The sequence below is a fragment of the Anomaloglossus baeobatrachus genome, chromosome 4, assembly GCF_048569485.1.
Source record: "Anomaloglossus baeobatrachus isolate aAnoBae1 chromosome 4, aAnoBae1.hap1, whole genome shotgun sequence".
NCBI classification, from domain to species: domain Eukaryota; kingdom Metazoa; phylum Chordata; class Amphibia; order Anura; family Aromobatidae; genus Anomaloglossus; species Anomaloglossus baeobatrachus.
Window position 1 is genome coordinate 483,652,903 of NC_134356.1, and position 19,083 is coordinate 483,671,985.

Sequence of the window (19,083 nt, forward strand, 5' to 3'; positions counted from 1 at the left end):
CCATACTGTTTTTATACATCTGTGTTTCACAGTCACCTACCTCTGAATTTCTGCTGCCTCTGGTAATTTTTTTGAGCTGCAGCAGTAACATTACAACTACAGAATGTACCATAACCACTGCAGCCAATCACTGGTATTATGAAAATAGCTGCATATACTCCGCTCTGTAGGTAGTTTGCATAAATCGTAAGATATTGACTGGGTCCCGGGATATACTTTGTGAAGCTTTATCTTAAAATGTGTATATGATACATTCTTGCAGTCACTGTGCTGTATTCAGTAATGGCCACAGTCTATATGGCTGGTAACCAACCACATTCTTAAAATTCTGGGTAGCTTCTGCTGCTGCCAAATTCATGCATCTGGGCTGTGGCTTAGCAAGGTTTGCCAGCAACCGTGGATCATCAGCACTCGGTCACTTTCAGCAATGGATAGTGTTGTACAGTGCATTGCGAAAATATACACTCCCCTTGGTGTGACGCCCTAGGGATGCTGAGCCTCTTCAGGGATGCCACAGAGTTTCTTCAATATGGCAACAGGTACTGTTAGTGTTGTATATGTCGTGACGCCACTCACGGCTTGCGGTCAGGGATGTGAGTGACCGCCGCTGCAGGTTTTTACGAGCGTCTGGGGCTGGTGGGGTCTGCAGCCAGATGATGTAGCCTCCCGTAAGTGAGGCAGGCCCCAGGGGCTCGGTTGAGCAGAGAAGCGGGTCCAGGAAGAACAGGCTGAGTCCAAAAGTCTATAACTGATTGATTTTTATTCACTTCTGATGTGCTGTTAGCTAACCCGGGCGTTACTGTGATCAACCAGGTAGGACCAGGGGCTCTTTTGGGCCAGTCTCAGGGTAACCAGTTAGCTTGCCTGCCTAGCACTTCTGTGTTCGGATAACCGCCTGACTTGAAGTACCATGGGGGTCTATCCACAGAGTCGCAACTGCCTTTTCTCCCCTGTGTTTGGCCCGTTTGCCGGCAGCGTGGACTAGGTGAGATGGCATCAAGCGCTGTCTCCTTATGGGTCCCTGCGTTGCTGTTGAGGCTCGGACTCTGTGTGGTTGGTGAGGTACTTGTAGTTCCCCTCACAGGCAGGATTAGCAGATAGTTAAACTGGAGTCTGCTCTAAGGACCTGTCCCCGTACTTGACTAGTCACCAGGAGCACCTCTTTCCTCTGACTCTCGGTGACCGTTCTCCCCTGCCAACTGTCACTACACCGTGCAGGGTCTGACTAGTGGCCATGCGTGTAACCCCCTAGCGACCGCTGCTCACCACTACCAGACTGGCTCCCTCCACTCCTTTCCTGAAAACCTCTGCACTTTAGCTCCCAGCCCCTCCACTACACCCCTTGACAAGAATTGAAAGCTAGCCCCTTCTGGAGACTACCCAAGGGTCCCCTCTAAAGGTGTGGGAGACCCGGTTGCTATGTGTCTGTGCGTACATACCTCATTCTGGCCCTCAGGATTACCTGGAAGTACTGTCCCAGCATGGGTGGAGTACTCAGGGGTGCCTGACCGGGTCAGGAGCCCCACATTGGCGGTTTACCTATTGTATTACATTACAACCTGAGTTTAAATATTTTTGTACTCCAGTTTGTGTGCGATGAATCAGCACTTACTAGTCCAAGTTGTGCGAGTGAAGTGAGAAAAATATAGGCAAAAATGTATCTGATAAAATAAACAAAAATTGCCATGTGCTTTATGTATTCATCCTTTTTTTTTTTTTTTTTTTTTTTTTTTTTTTTTGGCGCTAGGAGGCCACTAAAAATTTCTGGGGCAAGCAATTAACTTTGTAAGTTGCATACTCTGTTAGATTGCTCGCAGGTGGACTTCCTCTCCTGTAAGGCCCTGTGCGCACTGGAAAATTCCGCATGGTCTGAAAGATTACCGCAACCGCGGTAAAAAAAAACGTGGCAAGCAGCACCTGAAAATCGCATGCGGTTTGCCGCGGTTTTGCTGCGTGCGGGTTGGTACATGTGCTTCAATGCATGCAATGCAATAAAGCACATTGAAGAAAAAAAAAAAAGTAATTTCCTTCTAAGATAGATAATAGATAAATAGACAGAGGGAGAGAGAGAGAGTCCCTGTGAGCACATGCCGCATTTCTCCCGAGCGGTTCTGTATTGTTCACATTAACGGCTGTGGGAAATGACCTGTGGTTACCCCTGCAGGCTCGTAGCGATGCTGCATTCAGCGCTGTGTGTCAGTCGCGGCTGGATGCAAGCATCGCAGGACGTGGATTACGCCGGAGCTGTGTGTTTCGGGGGGGTGGGGGGGGTTATTAAAGGGGTGAACCAGGGGCGTTTTTGTGTTTTATTTAAAATAAAGGATTTTTCGGTGTGTGTTTATTCACTTTACTTACGGGTTGATCATGTTAGCTGTCTCATAGACGCTGCCATGATCAAGCCTGGACTTAGTGGCGGCGATCCGCCGCCATTAACTCCTTATATTACCCTGATTGCCACCGCATCACGGCAACAGGAAGAGCCCGGGGACACTCCGGTACTGCCGCATAATGGATGCGATAGGCCCAGGACAACTGCAGGCTGATATTTTCGGCTGCAGGAGGGAGGGGGGGCATTAACCCTGGCCCTGGCCCTCCCCAGCCTGAGAATACCGGGCCGCCGCTGTGTGCTTACCTCGGCTGGACGGTAAAAATACGTCGGAGCTCACGTGTTTTTTATTCTATATGTCCGTTTGATTTCTATGTGTATATATCTGTGTCTGTGTGTGATCTGTGTGTGTTCTATGTCTGTCTGTGATCTGTGTGTGTGTTTACTCTGCTCCGCGTCCTCTTCCTGTCATAATGACATCACTTCCCTGCAAACTGCAAGGCAATGCTGAACATTACCGCAGGTAAACCGCAAAATACCGCAGGGAATAACGCAGGAAAACGCAAGGAACCGCACAGAATTTGCTGCCTGCGTTATTCCCTGCGGGATTTCACGATTACATGGCAGTCAATGGAGTGAAATGCCACAGCGACGTGCGAAAACGAAGTGACATGCAATTGTTTTTGCTGCGGGAATCCTGCAGCAAAACATGCAGCTGTCAAAATCCGCATAGTGTGCACAGCATTTTTTTCCCCCCATAGGTTTTGCTGGTGAATCACTGCAGAGATGTTATGAACATTTTCTGCAGCGAAACATGCAGCAAAACCGCAGGAAATTTGCGGCAAAAACCGGCAAGTGCGCACAGGGCCTAACTGTTCCACGGTTTGTCAGTATATACACACCTTTTCTGAAAGGCCACAGAGGCTGCGACCCCATTAAGCAAGAGGCACCACTAACCAAACAACACCATGAAGGCCAAGGAGATCTCAAATTAAGTCTGAGACAAAGATGTTGAGAAGTACAAGTCAGGGTTGGAGTCTAAATAAAAATATCCCAATCCTTGATGATTACCTGAAGCACCAACAAATCCATTACCATCAAATGTAGAAAGCATGGTACCACAACAAACCTTCCAAGAGAGGGGTCGCCCACTGAAACTCAGCCTGCGCAAGGAGGGCATTCATCAGAGAAGCAGCACAGAGATCAAAAGTAACCCTAAAGCAGCTGCAAAGTTCCCAAGCAGAGACTTGAATATCGTAATAAGACCACAATAAGCCATACTCGCTGTAGACCTTGCCGTTGTGGAAGAGTGGCCAGAAAAAGGCCTTTACTTACAGACAAAAAAATCGGAAGGCTCACTTTGAGTTTACCAAAAGACATGGGAATCTCGCCAAATGTATGGAAGAAGGTGCTGTGATCAGATAAGACCAAAATATAACTTTTTGGCCACGAAGGTAAATGATCTATCTGGTACCAAACCAACAGCTCATCACCCCAGGAGCACATTCCCTACAGTGATACGTGGTGGCAGCACTATGCAGTGGCGACGTTTTTCAGCAGCAGAGACAGGGAAAATGGTTTAAGTCGAAGGGATGATGGATGGTAAATATGGGAATATTCTTGAGCAAAACCTGTTTAAGTCTGTGAGTGATTTGAGACTGGGACAGAGGTTCACCTTCCAACAAGACAATGACCCAAAGCATACTGCTAAAGCCACACCTGAGCGGTTTAAGGGGAAACATGTAAATGTATTGGAGTAGCCTAGTCAAAGCCCAGACCTTATTTCAATCAAGAATCTGTGGACAGACTTGAAGACTGCGGTTAACCAGAGGAAACCGTCTAACGTGAATAAGCTGGAGCAGTTTTGCCTTGAGGAATGGACAAACATCCCAGCGGCAAGATGTGGAAAGCGCAGAGACATAGCGAGTTATAGCTATAATTGCTGCAAAGGGAGGCTCTGCAAAGTATTGACTTTAATAGGGTAAACAGTTATGCACACTGAAGTTTTGTTATTTTATCCTATTGGTTGTTTGCTTCACAATAAAAAGAAACCAAATATTAATAGTTGTAGGCATGTTCTTTACATGAACTGATGTAAACCCTAAAAAAAAAAACCAGTGAAATTCTAAATGTGAGGTAGCAAAACATGAAAAATGCCAAGGGGAAGAATACTTTTGCAAGGCACTGTGCATAGAGAAAATCAATCCTAATGTAATGTATGAAGCATAATTAGGGTATGTGCACACGTTGCTTTTTTTTCCGCGCGGAAAAAAACGCACCCTCTGGCAGAGGGGAGAATTGTAAACAATGCTTTTTGAGAAACAACGCATCGAAAACGCATGCGTTTTTCATGCGTTTTTCATGCGTTTTTCATGCGTTTTTCATGCGTTTTTTTAGGTGCGTTTTTTAAGACTTGTCAGTGATAATAAAGTTGGTTGAACACAGACCTTTGGAAAAAAAAACCTGTGATGTCATTTCCTTCTCCACATTCTGTTTGGATAAATGGGAGGGCTTGGAATGGAAGGAGCACCATTTGAATTTTGGAAAAGTTGAAATAAACTTCGCGCACCAAGCCCCTTAGGTACCTATACGTCAGAAAACCCCCACAAGTGACCCCATTTTGGAATCTGCACCCATCAAGGATTTTATTCAGGAGTATATTAAGCATTTTGAATCCACAGCTACTTCACCCAAAATGTTGCTGTAGCAACAATATTCTCACTTTTAGGCCCGTTTCACACGTCAGTGAAAACACTGACGTTTTTCACTGGCGTGTAAAACACGCACATGTCCCTCCGTGTGCCGTGAATCACGGCACACGTGGGTTGTCTAAGTGCAATCCGGGCTCCGTTCTCCGTGGCCCGTGATTGCACTAAGAGATTAACTCACCTGCGCCCGCTCCCGCTCTCCATGGTGCTGATCGCTCCCGCGGTGCAGCATCCGGCCGGCGCTGACCCCCGCAGCAGCTGGTTCCGGGTTGGCTGTGTCGTGCATCATGAATATGCGCGACAATAATGAGCCGGCACAGAAGGAACAGGGAGGACGGGCTGCAGAGGACATCGCTGGACGCCGGGTGAGTTAAAATGTTTTTTATTTTAAAAGCACGTTTTTTTCTGGCACGTGTTTCACGGATCACACCACTGCGTGGTCCGTGGGACATCAGTGATGCCAGAAAAAAATGGACATGTCTCCGTGCGGCAATCACGCACACGCGGGTACGCCGCACGGAGACACGTGCAGTGAAAAATCACTGACGTGTGAGCAGACCCATTCATTATAATGGGTCTGCGTATGTCAGTGATTCTGGTACGTTTAAAAAAAAGCACAAACGTACCAGAATCACTGACGTGTGAAAGGGGCCTAAGGCTATGTGGCCATGATCCAGCGACACGGCGTCTAGTACACAGTGTCAGCCTTCCTGCAGCTGCCCATGCCCACGATTTGGGTTCAGGCTGCTGTGGAGCTCTATACTACCTGCAGAGAACACTCGTCTCCGCAGCATAAATTGACATGCTGAGGCTCGGGAAGCCACGCTACCGGTCAGTTTATGCTGCGGAGAAAAGAAGCACAGTGGGCATGGGATCTCCAAAAATCCTTCCACTGTGCTTCTACTGCACAACGCAGCGTTATGGACGCAGGGAAAACACTCAGCGCCCATAACGCTGCAAACCCTGATTGTGGACACACAGCCTAAAAAGCGTCAATGGATGAAGGGATGTCAAATATATAGAACGTCCTACCCCCGCCAGCATATTCTAAGCTGGCACCTTTAGTACCTTTCATGTGGCACTAAAGGGTGCCTAGCTTAGTATTTATCCAATAAAAAAAAAATGAAAAAAATGGCGTGGGGTCCCCCCTATTTTTGATAGCCAGTCAGGGTAAAGCAGACAGCTGTAGCCTGCAAACCACAGCTGGCAGCTTCATCTTGGCTGGTGATCAATTTGGAGGGCTCCCCATGTTTTTTTTATTTATTTATAAATAAAGAATAAAAAAAAAAATAACATGGGGTCCCCCCAAATTAGATCACCAGCCAAGGTGAAGCTGACAGCTGGGGTCTGGTATTCTCAGGGTGGGAAGAGCCATGGTTATTGGACTCTTCCCAGCCTAAAAATAGCAGGCCGCAGCCGCCCCAGAAGTGGCGCATCCATTAGATGCGCCAATCCTGGCGCTTCGCCCCAACTCATCCCGCGCCCTGGTGCGTTGGCTAACGGGGTAATAAATGGGGTTGATACCAGATGTGTAATGTCACCTGGCATCAAGCCCAGCAATTAGTGATGTCACGGCGTCTATCAGACACCCGACATAACTAATTGACAGTAAACAAAAGCAAAAAAAGACAACAAAAAATGTTTTATTAGAAAAAACACTCCCCAAATCATTCCCTTGTTCTCCAATTTAATAAAAAAAAAATGGGTCCGCAGAAATCCATATGGACGTCCCACGTCGCCTCTGGACCTTCTAGAATATGGGGGCACGCTCAGGGAACGTATCCCCCATTTTCTAGGAGGGCAGACCCTCCATTTGAGGAGAGTGGGTGCAAAAATCTGCACCCACTCTCCCCGGGTCACAGCTGCAGAGTGCGAGCAGCCAGCACAGGTCTCTGAACACAGTGCTGGCTGTCAGCTGCTCGGCACATGTGACCGGCCGGCGTCTGCTGTGAAGGAGGAGGGAGCCGCGGGGGATCAGCGCTGCGACCGGACAGGTAAGGGGGAATACCGGGGGAATAGGGGGGTGACCGGGCAGGGCCTGGGGGGCATTTTTCTGTCGCATGTGTTATTGCACATGCGACAGAAATCATAGGAGCAGGGCGGCCGGTGCGCTACTGTGCGCGCGGCCATGTTGGATTTTCGGGAGGGGGGGTCGGGGCGGGCACTTTGGCGACACCGGGGGCTTTGCCAGGAAGTGAGGTCAACAGGAATCCTCTTGACCTCACTTCCAGGTAAATGCCTGCGTTCTGGTGTGCCGACAAAGGCCGCGGACCGCAACAAAAAAGCAGGTCCATGCGTTGTGGCTGCGTTCTGACCCCACATCATTGATTTCAATGGGGGAGAGAACGCAGCTACACCGCACAAAAGAAGTGACATGCTGCTTTTCTTTCCGCACCGATTTTTGGCATCCAAAACGCTGCGGAAAGAAACGCAGCATGTGCACTGATTTTTCAGCTTTCCCATACACTTTGCTGGGAAAGCTGAACGCATGCAATTTGCCACTGAAACGCTGCGGTTCAAAACGCAGCGTTTCCGCGGTAAAAAACGCATCGTGTGCACACAGCCTTAAAGTCCAATAATACCAGTAAATTAGCTTGAAATAATACTGTCCACGTATTGACCAAAACATTTCAGCACTACATGGTGAATCCATAATACTTCTACAGGATAAAACATGCTGTACAAAGACCAATATTAGCAATAATACCAATATACACTTCCATATATTACTACTTAATTGCTAAATTATTCCACCAAACTATCACTAAACAAAAAAAAAAAATCCCACTAAAATTATTACCACCTGTCATGATTGGTGGTGAATGTCGAACAGTTTGTTGTCTGCTGCAGATAGAGACAGTGAAACAGTAGGGGTCAATGAAGGATTAGGGGGCGCTGGGACATACAAAGAACGTAGGGAGTCTAGGAGTAATAAATGTGTTAATAGTATTAAATGTCTACTGGCAAATGCAAGACGTCTTGCAAACAAAATGAATTGGAGACTCTTATGTCAATCATGGATTATGATGTGTTGGGCATTACGGAAACCTGGCTGGATGAAAGCCATGACTGGGTAACAAACTTAGAAGGTTATACTACATCCAGGAAGGACAGGAAAGACCAGAGGTGGTGGGGTGTGTATATTTATCAAATATAACCTAAAACCTGTGTTCAATGACGACATTGGGGGGGAAATGCAACAATGTAGAGTCAGTATGGGTAAATGTACATGGGGTGGGGAATAATTGAAAAATGCTAATTGGAGTTTGCTATAAGCCTCCTAACATACCTGAACAAAGAGGGTGAAATGCTAGATCTGGTCCTGTCAAATAGACCGGATACAATTTCAGATCTACAGGTCCGGGAGCACTTGGGCACCAGCGATCATAATATGGTAAGCTTCAACGTAATATTCAATAGAACATTTAAAAGAGGAAATGCTAAAACCTGGAATTTTAGGAAAACTGATTTCAACAAGTTAAGGGAAGAGCTTAAATGTGTAGATTGGGATAATGTCATGGTAACTGGGGATACTGAACATAAATGAGGTAAGTTTAAGGATATACTACTAGAGTCCTGTAAAAAAACTTATACCCTCTGGTAATAAAATGTCCAGGAATAAAAAGCAACCACTATGGATAAATTGAGACTGTACAAAGTATAATAAAACAAAAACAAAGGGTGTTTAAAATCTTAAAGGCTGAGAATACAGAAATAGCATTTCAGAAGTATAAAGATATCAATAGGAAATGCAAAAAAAACAAATCAAGCAAGCAAAATTAGCTACTGAAACAAAAATCGCCAAGGACATTAAAATAAATCCCAAAATATTTTTAAAAATACATTAATGCAAAACGGAAAATAAAGGATAGTATTGGCCCCTTAAAATATAATAACAAGTTAGTTATAGAGGACAAACAAAAGACTGAGATTCTAAACAGGCACTTCTCATCAGTGTTCACCAAGAAGCAGACTGCTCCAGAGATCATTCAACAAGTGAAAAATCAAAGCTCACCACCCGATATAATTAATTTAACACAAGAAGAAGTACGCCTGCGTCTGAGTAAATTAAACATTGACAAATCCCCCGGGCCAGCTGGCATGCATCCACAAATTGAGGGAATTGAGCTCCGTAGTCGACAGACCGCTGTATCTCATCTTTTTAGACTCGCTTGTAACAGGGTTGGTGCCTCAGGATTGGAGGATTGCTGATGTGGTACCGATATTTAAGAAAGGTAAGAGGGTAGATCCAAACAACTACCATCCAGTAAGCCTGACATCAGTAGTATGCAAAGTTTTTGAGGGCATTTTAAGGGATGACATGTAAAAATATATTGCAGAGAATAATATAATAACTGACAGACAGCATGGATTCAGGAAAGATAAGTCATTTATAACCAATCTGTTGTGGTTCTAGGGGAGGGGGGGGTGTTAAGTGCAAATCTGGATATTGGTAATGCAGCTGATGTGATTTATATGGACTTTGCAAAGGCATTTGATACTGTACTACATAATAACCTTATACTTGAACTCCAGAAGCAAGGACTAGGGGAAACTATATGCAACTGGGTAAGGAATTGGCTAAAAGATAGGAAACAAAGAGTAGTCATAAATGGTACATTCTCTAAATGGGCTATAGTCAGCAGTGGGGTGCCGCAGGGATCTGTGCTAGAACCAATTCTTTTTAATCTCTGTATTAATGACCTTGTGGATGGGATAGATGGTAAAGTGTCAGTCTTTGCTGATGACACCAAACTATGTAGGATATTAAAAACTGACCTTGATAGTACAATATTACAAAAAGATCTGGATAAGATGTCAGACTGGGCAGATACTTCGCAAATGAGATTTAATGTTGATAAATGTAACGTAATGCACCTAGGACGGAGTAATCCTATAACTGCGTATACATTAAATGGAAGTAAACTCGGGACTACCGAACAGGAGAAGGACTTGGGTATTCTCATTACAAATAAGCTGAGCAACAGTACTCAATGTCAACCTGCAGCTGCAAAAGCAAACAAGATTTTAGGGTGTATAAAAAGAGAGATTAGATCCCGGGTTCCCAATATATTGTTACCCCTCTAAATCACTTGTAAGACCACATTTGGAATATGGGATCCAGTTTTGGGCTCCACATTTTAAGAAGGACATTCAGAAGTTAAAATCCGTTCAAAGGCAAGTACCTAGACTACTACAAGAATGGAAGGCCCTACATATGATGAGAGGTTGAAAAAGTTAGATCTGTTTAGCTTAGAAAAAAGACGTCTCTTTTATATTGTCATGTGTGGTCAATATAAAGGACTGGCACATGACTTATTCCAAAGACAGTACTAAGGACCAGGGGCCATACACTGCGAATGGAAGACAAGCGATTCTGGCAGCTAAATAGGAAAGGGTTCTTTACAGTTAGAGCAGTCAGACTGTGAAATGCCCTACCACAAGAGGTAGTAATGGCAGACACTATAACAGCTTTTAAAAAGGGCTGGATGATTTCCTCAGTACACACAACATTGATGGTTATAAGTGACTTAGGGACAAAATGTAGAATTGGTGGAGGAAGGTTGAACTAGATGGACTTAGGTCTTTTTTCAACCTATGTAACTATGTATAGTGGAATACCAGACAACGGCGAAAATGGGGTGGGGGGTGGGGGAAATCCTTTCTCTATGGAAAGGGGAAGATGGTGACCCCTGGTAAAATCTACCTCTGGCCCCTGGCTCGCCTGACGTCTTTAGATAGGTTCTGCACCTATACACTGATCAGGATACCTAGGCCCTGGCTAATCCTGAAATAGGCCCTAAGTAGTCACCGGACAGGATGAGCACTGATCTAACAAGGTGAAATCAGAAGCACTTACTGTGTAAGGTAATGAATTATTCTTTATGCAGATGTGACGCCCTGGACTAGTCAGGTCATCCCAGGTAGTCCCATGCACACACACCCCCTCCCTAAAAAGGTGACAGTAGCCAAACTTAAAAACCTTGTCACCACCCTCCAGGTTTGATGTCCACACCAGGGGGGTGGAGCCAGGCAGTTGGCTCCGCCCACCGAGGAGTTCACAGGCCTGGAGGCGGGAAGAACAGTAGTTCAGAGTTGGAGAGTAGTTTTGACAGTGGAGGAGAAAAGTCGAGTTCAAGGGCAGACCTGTGACCAGGCCTGCCAATAGTCTACTCAGGTGGCTGGGTTGGAGCCTAGTCACCTCTGGCAAGGAGGAAGACTGTAGTGGCCGCCTGCAGGAGCTGGGATTACAGCCGGTGGAACCGTAGGGACGGGGGTCGGGCGGTGGCCCGCCGGTACCGAACAGGGGAACAGATTGGAAACCGGAGCACCAGGAGGGGTACTCAGACCCAGTACGAAGCCCGAACTGACAGGGCCGAGTCAAATCAACTGATTCAGGACTGGACTTAAGGACCTTTCCCACACAAGACCCATTAGAAGACAACAGCCCAACCATACAGGGTAAAGCCACCGCCAAGGCATAGAGACCCAAAGGGCCAGCGTCTGCGGGCAAACAGGGCTCTTCCGACACCCAGCAAGGCGGGGAGCGGCCTACCGTTGCTTAGGCATAGGAGTCAAACATTCACACAAAGAGGTGCAGGAGAAAGGCGGAAACCACCAACCTGATAAGGGAGAAGCTGCAGCCAGCTGCGGGCCCCGTTCATCATCCCGTTTGGTTTACAAGAGACAGTGTATTGTGTCATAGTGAGTACACTAGTGCCTTAGGGCCGCGCACCGCACCAGCATCCAGCACGCACCCGCTCCCCTGCCTCAGCACCTCCCTCGGGCCCCCGGGACCATCACTCCCTACCCACGGAGGGGTCAACACCGATCTGCGCAACACCATCCCCGGGAGGCCTAGTTAACGGCAGTGGTGGTGTCCATCCATTCACCACAACCCGTGGGTGGCGTCACGAACTTACATCCCTTCCAAACCACCGCGGCCCCCGGCCATGGAACTCCCCACCGAAGTCCCTGCGTGTAGCGCCAACCCCCTTCCAGAGCGACGTGACCCCCGGGTTCGTGAGGAGCTCGAGCCACCCACCGTATGAGCACTGATCCGAGCGACTAGGCGGCCGCAGCCGAGCCCGCGGGGCGGTACACATCGACTCTTCTGGTGTCACGAACAGGATAGAACCGTCCACTTACCTGTGGGAGTGCATCTTGAAATTGTCGTTAGCGGCGTCCCGATGAAAAATTGCAGAATCCGACATCTTGGGCGCGAAAAGTTCCCGCCCGAGCCGTCTTCGAGCAGAAAGGGCGCAAAAAGCGAAGCCCCGCCCCCCCGAGAGCAGAGCGGTGCCAAAAGCAAGTGGAGTGCTCGGAAAAGACCAAGGGGGGGGTGAAGATCCAGCCTCATGTGACTGAGGAGATAAAAGGCAGGGACTCCAGGACTCTGCCTCCCGTCTGGTTCCTGGACAAACAAGTTACAACATGTCCGCCCCGTCTGAGAAGCCCGAATTCCCGGAGCCCGCGCCCGGAACAGTGGCGTGGGTGGAAGCTCGGACGGCCATGATTTGCTGCCGTTTCCAAGCCCAGGTACGCTACCTTATGCAGCAATGTGCGGCCGAAATGGAGAGGATAGCCGCCGCCATGCGGGCATGTGAAGTGGCGGCAGTGTTGGAGGAAAGGGTACGCGACCCACGCCCCTATGTCCGAGAGGGACCGGCCACTGCGGCTGAGGGACCCGGTCTGCTTCTGCCCTCCATACTGCCTCCCCCACTGCCCGTAGTGGTCGCCGCTGCCTCTCCACCCGGATCCCCACCCCCGTCACTGGTGGAGGAGCCCATCCCAGACGCCCAGGAGGAGCCGCCTGTGGCCGCAGCAGGCGGACAGCCACCCGATCGGCCCGCACTACCTCCGCTCCCGTGGAAGGCTAAGTCCCGGAAGGTGCCCGCGCCTGATGTGGTCCCGGCCCCTGCAGTCCGCCCGGCCGAGGAGGAGAGCGCTACTCGGAAGAAGGACCAGAAGGTGAGGCAGGCCATTCCCGGGTCTCGGGCCTTGGCTGAGGTCCCGCGGGAGGCCACTGCAAGGCACCAGAGCCGGCCACGACACAGCGGGTTTTCCCCCGGAGGGTAACGGTCGTGGCCGCCACCGGGGAACTCCAGCTGGGCCAGACCCCCACCCATAGAGACCCCGGGCACGCAGACTTATTGGGAGCGGCAGCCAAGCCAGATGGGCCGGGAGATTGAAGCCTGGGAAAAGCAGAAATCCTGGCCCGCACAATCCGGGAGAAGGAGAACCTGAGGAGTGCCACCTAATGGGTGCGAGGCCAAAAGTACCAGGGCCAGGTCTGGAGGTTCGACCGTGACCACGGATGGGGGTTCATCTATGAGCCCGGCCTGGAGGCCGAAGAATTCTTCTCCCGCAGAGATGTGAACCCGCTTCTACCCTATTGTCACCCAGACCGTGACCTGCTACCTGGCGACTTGGTCGAGTATACCCGGCATTGTGGGGAGAGGGGCTGGTTTGCCCTGGATGTCAGCCTGAGAGAGCGCCGCAGTGCCCTGGAGCGGCCCCAGTCCCCTCCCCCACCATACAGCCCTGAGGTTGCCGTCGAAGAGGAATATGAAGAGGAGGATCAGGAGTAAAGGCAGCGGAACCCGGCTGCCAAGTTGAACAGTCCCCGTTGGGACCATACTGCCCGTCCCCGTTGGGACTTTGTTTTTGCCCTGTTACATAAAGACAAGGCCGAGAACTGGCAGGCCACCCAAAAACTATTGGGCTTGTAAATAAATCCCTCTTAATCGACCTTCCGGTTTCACAGTCTCCGGAGAGTCAGACTGGAGAATGGGCCTGCGGAAAATAGATGGCCGGGGCCCGCCACCACTACAACCGGTGGCCATCCTCCGAGTCAGGGGTCCCCTGGACGTGGGGCCTCTGAAAAGAGAGGCAGATGTGAAACCCTGCACCCATCCCGTTGGATAGCGCCTGGGCCCGTTCCTGGTCTGGGGAAAAGGGGTGCTGCCCACTTCTTAGGGGCAGCATCAAGGCTTAGGTTGTTTGGGTGGGTGATTGAAGGACCCGGACCCGTTTCCCGTTATTAATAAAAGTTTACCGTTTGCAACGTTCAAGTATTTGCCTACCGTAAGGGAAGATTTAAAAAGCTAATATTCAAAGTTTATGCAACTGTTAGTATGCTTGTACTGTGTTCCCGTTTTTTTTTATCTTTCAGAAACAAAATAAACCGGTCATGGACGGGCAGCCCGTGGATGGTCTGCATTAAACCAAGGGGGAATGTGACGCCCTGGACTAGTTAGGTCGTCCCAGGTAGTCCCATGCACACAGACCCCCTCCCTAAAAAGGTGACAGCAGCCAAACTTAAAAACCTTGTCACCACCCTCCAGGTTTAATGTCCACACCAGGGGGGGTGGAGCCAGGTGGTTGTCTCCGCCCACTGAGGAGTTCACAGGCCTGGAGGCGGGAAAAAGACACAAGTTCAGAGTGTGTAGGAGTCTAGTCTTGTCAGTGAAGGAGAGTGGTCGAGTTCAAGGGCAGACCTGTGACCAGGCCTGCCAATAGTTTACTCAGGTGGCTGGGTTGGAGCCCAGTCACCTCTGGCAAGGAGGCAGACGGTGGTGGCTGCCTGCAGGAGCTGGGATTACAGCCGTTGGAACCGTAGGGACCGGGGTCGGGCGGTGGCCTGCCGGTACCGAACCTGGGAACCGATTGGAAACTGGAGCACCAGGAGGGGTACTCAGACCCAGTACGAAGCCCCGAACCAACAGGGCCGAGTCAAATCAACTGATTGAGGACTAGACTTAAAGACCTTTCCCACACAAGACCCGTTAGAAGACAACAGCCCAACCATACCGGGTAAAGCCACCGCCAAGGCATAGAGACCCAAAGGGCCAGCGTCTGCGGGCAAACAGGGCTCTTCCGACACCCAGCAAGCCGGGGAGCGGACTACCGTTGCTTAGGCATAGGAGTCAAACATTCACACAAAGAGGTGCAGGAGAAAGGCGGAAACCACCAACCTGATAAGGGAGAAGCTGCAGCCGGCTGCGGGCCCCGTTCATCATCCCGTTTGGTTTACCAGAGACTCCTGTGTATTGTGTCATAGTGAGTACACCAGTGCCTTCGGGGCCCCGCACCACACCCGCTCCCCTGCCTCAGCACCTCCCTCGGGCCCCCGGGACCATCACTCCCCTACCCACGGAGGGGTCAACACCAAGCTGCGCAACACCGTCCCCGGAGGCCTAGTTAACGGCAGCGGTGGTGTCTATCCATTCACCACAACCCGTGGGTGGCGTCACGAACTTACATCCCTTCCAAACCACCGCAGCCCCCGGCCATGGAACTCCCCACCGAAGTCCCTGCGTGTAGCGCCAACCCCCTTTGCAGAGCGACGTGACCCCCGGGTCCGTGAGGAGCTCAAGCCACCCACCGTACGAGCACGGATCCGAGCGGCCGCAGCCGAGCCCTCGGGGCGGTACGCAGACTTGTAGAAGTGCCCAAAAGCAAAACATTCGTCGTCCATGTCAGTGCCCCTGCTGTGCCGCTCCTCCCCGCTTTCACCATAATGACGCTGTGTTTATCAAGATTTGAATCAAGAATAATTCTTTTAGTTCCTCAATGAGGTCCACTGATTCCTCTCTTTTTGGACATTATTTTGTATTTTTTCCTAGTACTGGGATATCACCGCAGAGCACCACTCAGCCCACGGAAGTCACGTATTCATTTTATAAGATAATTGAGAGCCCATTTTTCTCTTTGATCATAGTGACTGATATTCTCTGATTGGAGTCAGTCACTTATTTATCTGCCCAGTCCACCGTAATGATTTCTTGAAGACATTTATCTGCAAAATGTGTACCAAAGACGCACCTTATGTCTCACCATTACAGCACCATCCCTCTATTCCCATCCCATAAATCTGACTGCTAGGGTCACTGTGCCACACAGCAGGTTCACTAATATTCCAGAACTTGTGTGACTATTATATTACCCCCACCTCCCAAAAGATGCAGGCAGACCGTGTCAAACAGATGGTCGTAGTGCACCACAAGGCGAAAGTACCATCGTTTGTGTCCTACACAGTAAGGGTATTTTACATGCTGCGACATCGCTAGCGATGTGAATTTCTAAATTGCAAGTGCGATCTTTTGAGATCGCACATGCGTAAAATGAAAGATCGCACTTGCAATCTAAAATTCCACATCGCTAACGAGATCGCAGCATGTAAAGTACCCTTAAGAGTATGACTACGGACACCATAAACCTCTGATGCTCCATGGGACCGTCGCTCACTTATTTCCTGTCCCACAGGTCAGTGTATGGCCACAGGTAACCGTGCTGGTGTGCGGTGCGCTGGACTATGGACGGCACAGTCAGGCACCAGCGCTTGTGGGCAGAATCTGGCGCCATAGGATTCCGTACAATGCACAAGATTATAAATCTGTTCCTAAAGATGTCTCCAGTACAGCGCTGCGCTGACTGCAATGTGCTGTGAAATAGATTGGGAAATTAAATGTACATAATTGTGTACGTGACCAAATTACACCGCACCTTCTGTATTTCTGCATAAGAAATAACCAAAGCTATGGGATTAGTGTTATTATGTCCACTAACAATTCTATTATTAATTCTAATAACGTCATGTTCCAGCCTTTTCATCATACACAGCGTTCTGCAGCCTCCTGCAATAATAAGAGCCTACAGTACACCACGTGCTCCGCCAGGTGTCGCTGTAGTAAGAACAGTCCTTCGAGACGCTCTGGCTTTAGAGGAAAATCGCGGACTCATTGACGTCACTTCCTTTCACGTTTAGTGCTGGTGCGTGGTGGACGGCGTCCTCGCCTGACCCGCAAATATGCGCATAGAGAAGTGTTATTTCTGCTCGGCGCCCATCTACCCGGGGCACGGGATGATGTTCGTGAGGAACGACTGCAAGGTAAGCGCCGCCACTGTGTGTCTGGGGGAGGCTGCGTGTGCGTATGTATGTGTGGGGGAGGCCGCGTGTGTGTGTGTGTGTGTGTGTGTGTGTGTGTGTGTGTGTGTGTGTGTATATATATATATGTGTGGGTGGGGGGAAGCCGCGTGTGTGTATATGTATGATGGGGAGGGCGCGCGCGTGTGTATATGTATGTATGTATGGGGGAGGGCGTGTGTGCGTCTGTATATGTGGGGGGAGGCTATGTATGGGGGGAGGGCGTGTGTGCGTCTGTATATGTGGGGGGAGGCTATGTATGGGGGGAGGGCGTGTGTGCGTCTGTATATGTGGGGGGAGGCTATGTATGGGGGGAGGGCGTGTGTGCGTCTGTATATGTGGGGGGAGGCTATGTATGTATGGGGGGAGGGCGTGTGTGCGTCTGTATATGTGGGGGGAGGCTATGTATGTATGGGGGGGAGGGCGTGTGTGCGTCTGTATATGTGGGGGGAGGCTATGTATGTATGGGGGGAGGGCGTGTGTGCGTCTGTATATGTGGGGGGAGGCTATGTATGTATGGGGGGAGGGCGTGTGTGCGTCTGTACATGTGGGGGGAGGCTATGTATGTATGGGGGGAGGGCGTGTGTGCGTCTGTACATGTGGGGGGAGGCTATGTATGTATGGGGGGAGGGCGTGTGTGCGTCTGTACATGTGGGGGGAGGCTATGTATGTATGGGGGGAGGGCGTGTGTGCGTCTGTACATGTGGGGGGAGGCTATGTATGTATGGGGGGAGGGCGTGTGTGCGTCTGTACATGTGGGGGGAGGCTATGTATGTATGGGGGGAGGGCGTGTGTGCGTCTGTATATGTGGGGGGAGGCTATGTATGTATGGGGGGAGGGCGTGTGTGCGTCTGTATATGTGGGGGGAGGCTATGTATGTATGGGGGGAGGGCGTGTGTGCGTCTGTATATGTGGGGGGAGGCTATGTATGTATGGGGGGGAGGGCGTGTGTGCGTCTGTATATGTGGGGGAGGCTATGTATGTATGGGGGGAGGGCGTGTGTGCGTCTGTATATGTGGGGGGAGGCTATGTATGTAATGTAGGGGGAGGGCGTGTGTGCGTCTGTATATGTGGGGGGAGGCTATGTATGTATGGGGGGAGGGCGTGTGTGCGTCTGTATATGTGGGGGGAGGCTATGTATGTATGGGGGGAGGGCGTGTGTGCGTCTGTATATGTGGGGGGAGGCTATGTATGTATGGGGGGAGGGCGTGTGTGCGTCTGTATATGTGGGGGGAGGCTATGTATGTATGGGGGGAGGGCGTGTGTGCGTCTGTATATGTGGGGGGAGGCTATGTATGTATGGGGGGAGGGCGTGTGTGCGTCTGTATATGTGGGGGGGAGGCTATGTATGTATGGGGGAGGGCGTGTGTGCGTCTGTATATGTGGGGGAGGCTATGTATGTATGGGGGGAGGGCGTGTGTGCGTCTGTATATGTGGGGGGAGGCTATGTATGTATGGGGGGAGGGCGTGTGTGCGTCTGTATATGTGGGGGGAGGCTATGTATGTATGGGGGGGAGGGCGTGTGTGCGTCTGTATATGTGGGGGGAGGCTATGTATGTATGGGGGGAGGGCGTGTGTGCGTCTGTATATGTGGGGGGAGGCTATGTATGTATGGGGGGAGGGCGTGTGTGCGTCTGTATATGTGGGGGGAGGCTATGTATGTATGGGGGGAGGGCGTGTGTGCGTCTGTATATGTGGGGGGAGGCTATGTATGTATGGGGGGAGGGCGTGTGTGCGTCTGTATATGTGGGGGGAGGCTATGTATGTATGGGGGGGAGGGCGTGTGTGCGTCTGTATATGTGGGGGGAGGCTATGTATGTATGGGGGGGAGGGCGTGTGTGCGTCTGTATATGTGGGGGGAGGCTATGTATGTATGGGGGGGAGGGCGTGTGTGCGTCTGTATATGTGGGGGGAGGCTATGTATGTATGGGGGGAGGGCGTGTGTGCGTCTGTATATGTGGGGGGAGAGGCTTATGTATGTATGGGGGGAGGGCGTGTGTGCGTCTGTATATGTGGGGGGAGGCTATGTATGTATGGGGGGGAGGGCGTGTGTGCGTCTGTATATGTGGGGGGAGGCTATGTATGTATGGGGGGGGAGGGGGCGTGTGTGCGTCTGTATA

The 19,083-nt window shown here is 50.2% G+C and overlaps 1 protein-coding gene across 1 annotated transcript in view; it reads left to right on the forward strand.

Annotated features, from left to right (window-relative positions):
• The first annotated feature begins 16,784 nt into the window (after positions 1-16,784).
• Positions 16,785-19,083, forward strand: part of RSL24D1 (ribosomal L24 domain containing 1) — a 59,169-nt gene continuing 56,870 nt past the window's right edge. The window contains exon 1 of the mRNA XM_075345768.1: positions 16,785-16,927. Within this exon, the coding sequence (XP_075201883.1) occupies positions 16,847-16,927 (81 nt within the window). The 5' untranslated portion in view covers positions 16,785-16,846. The remainder of the gene's footprint in view (positions 16,928-19,083) is intronic.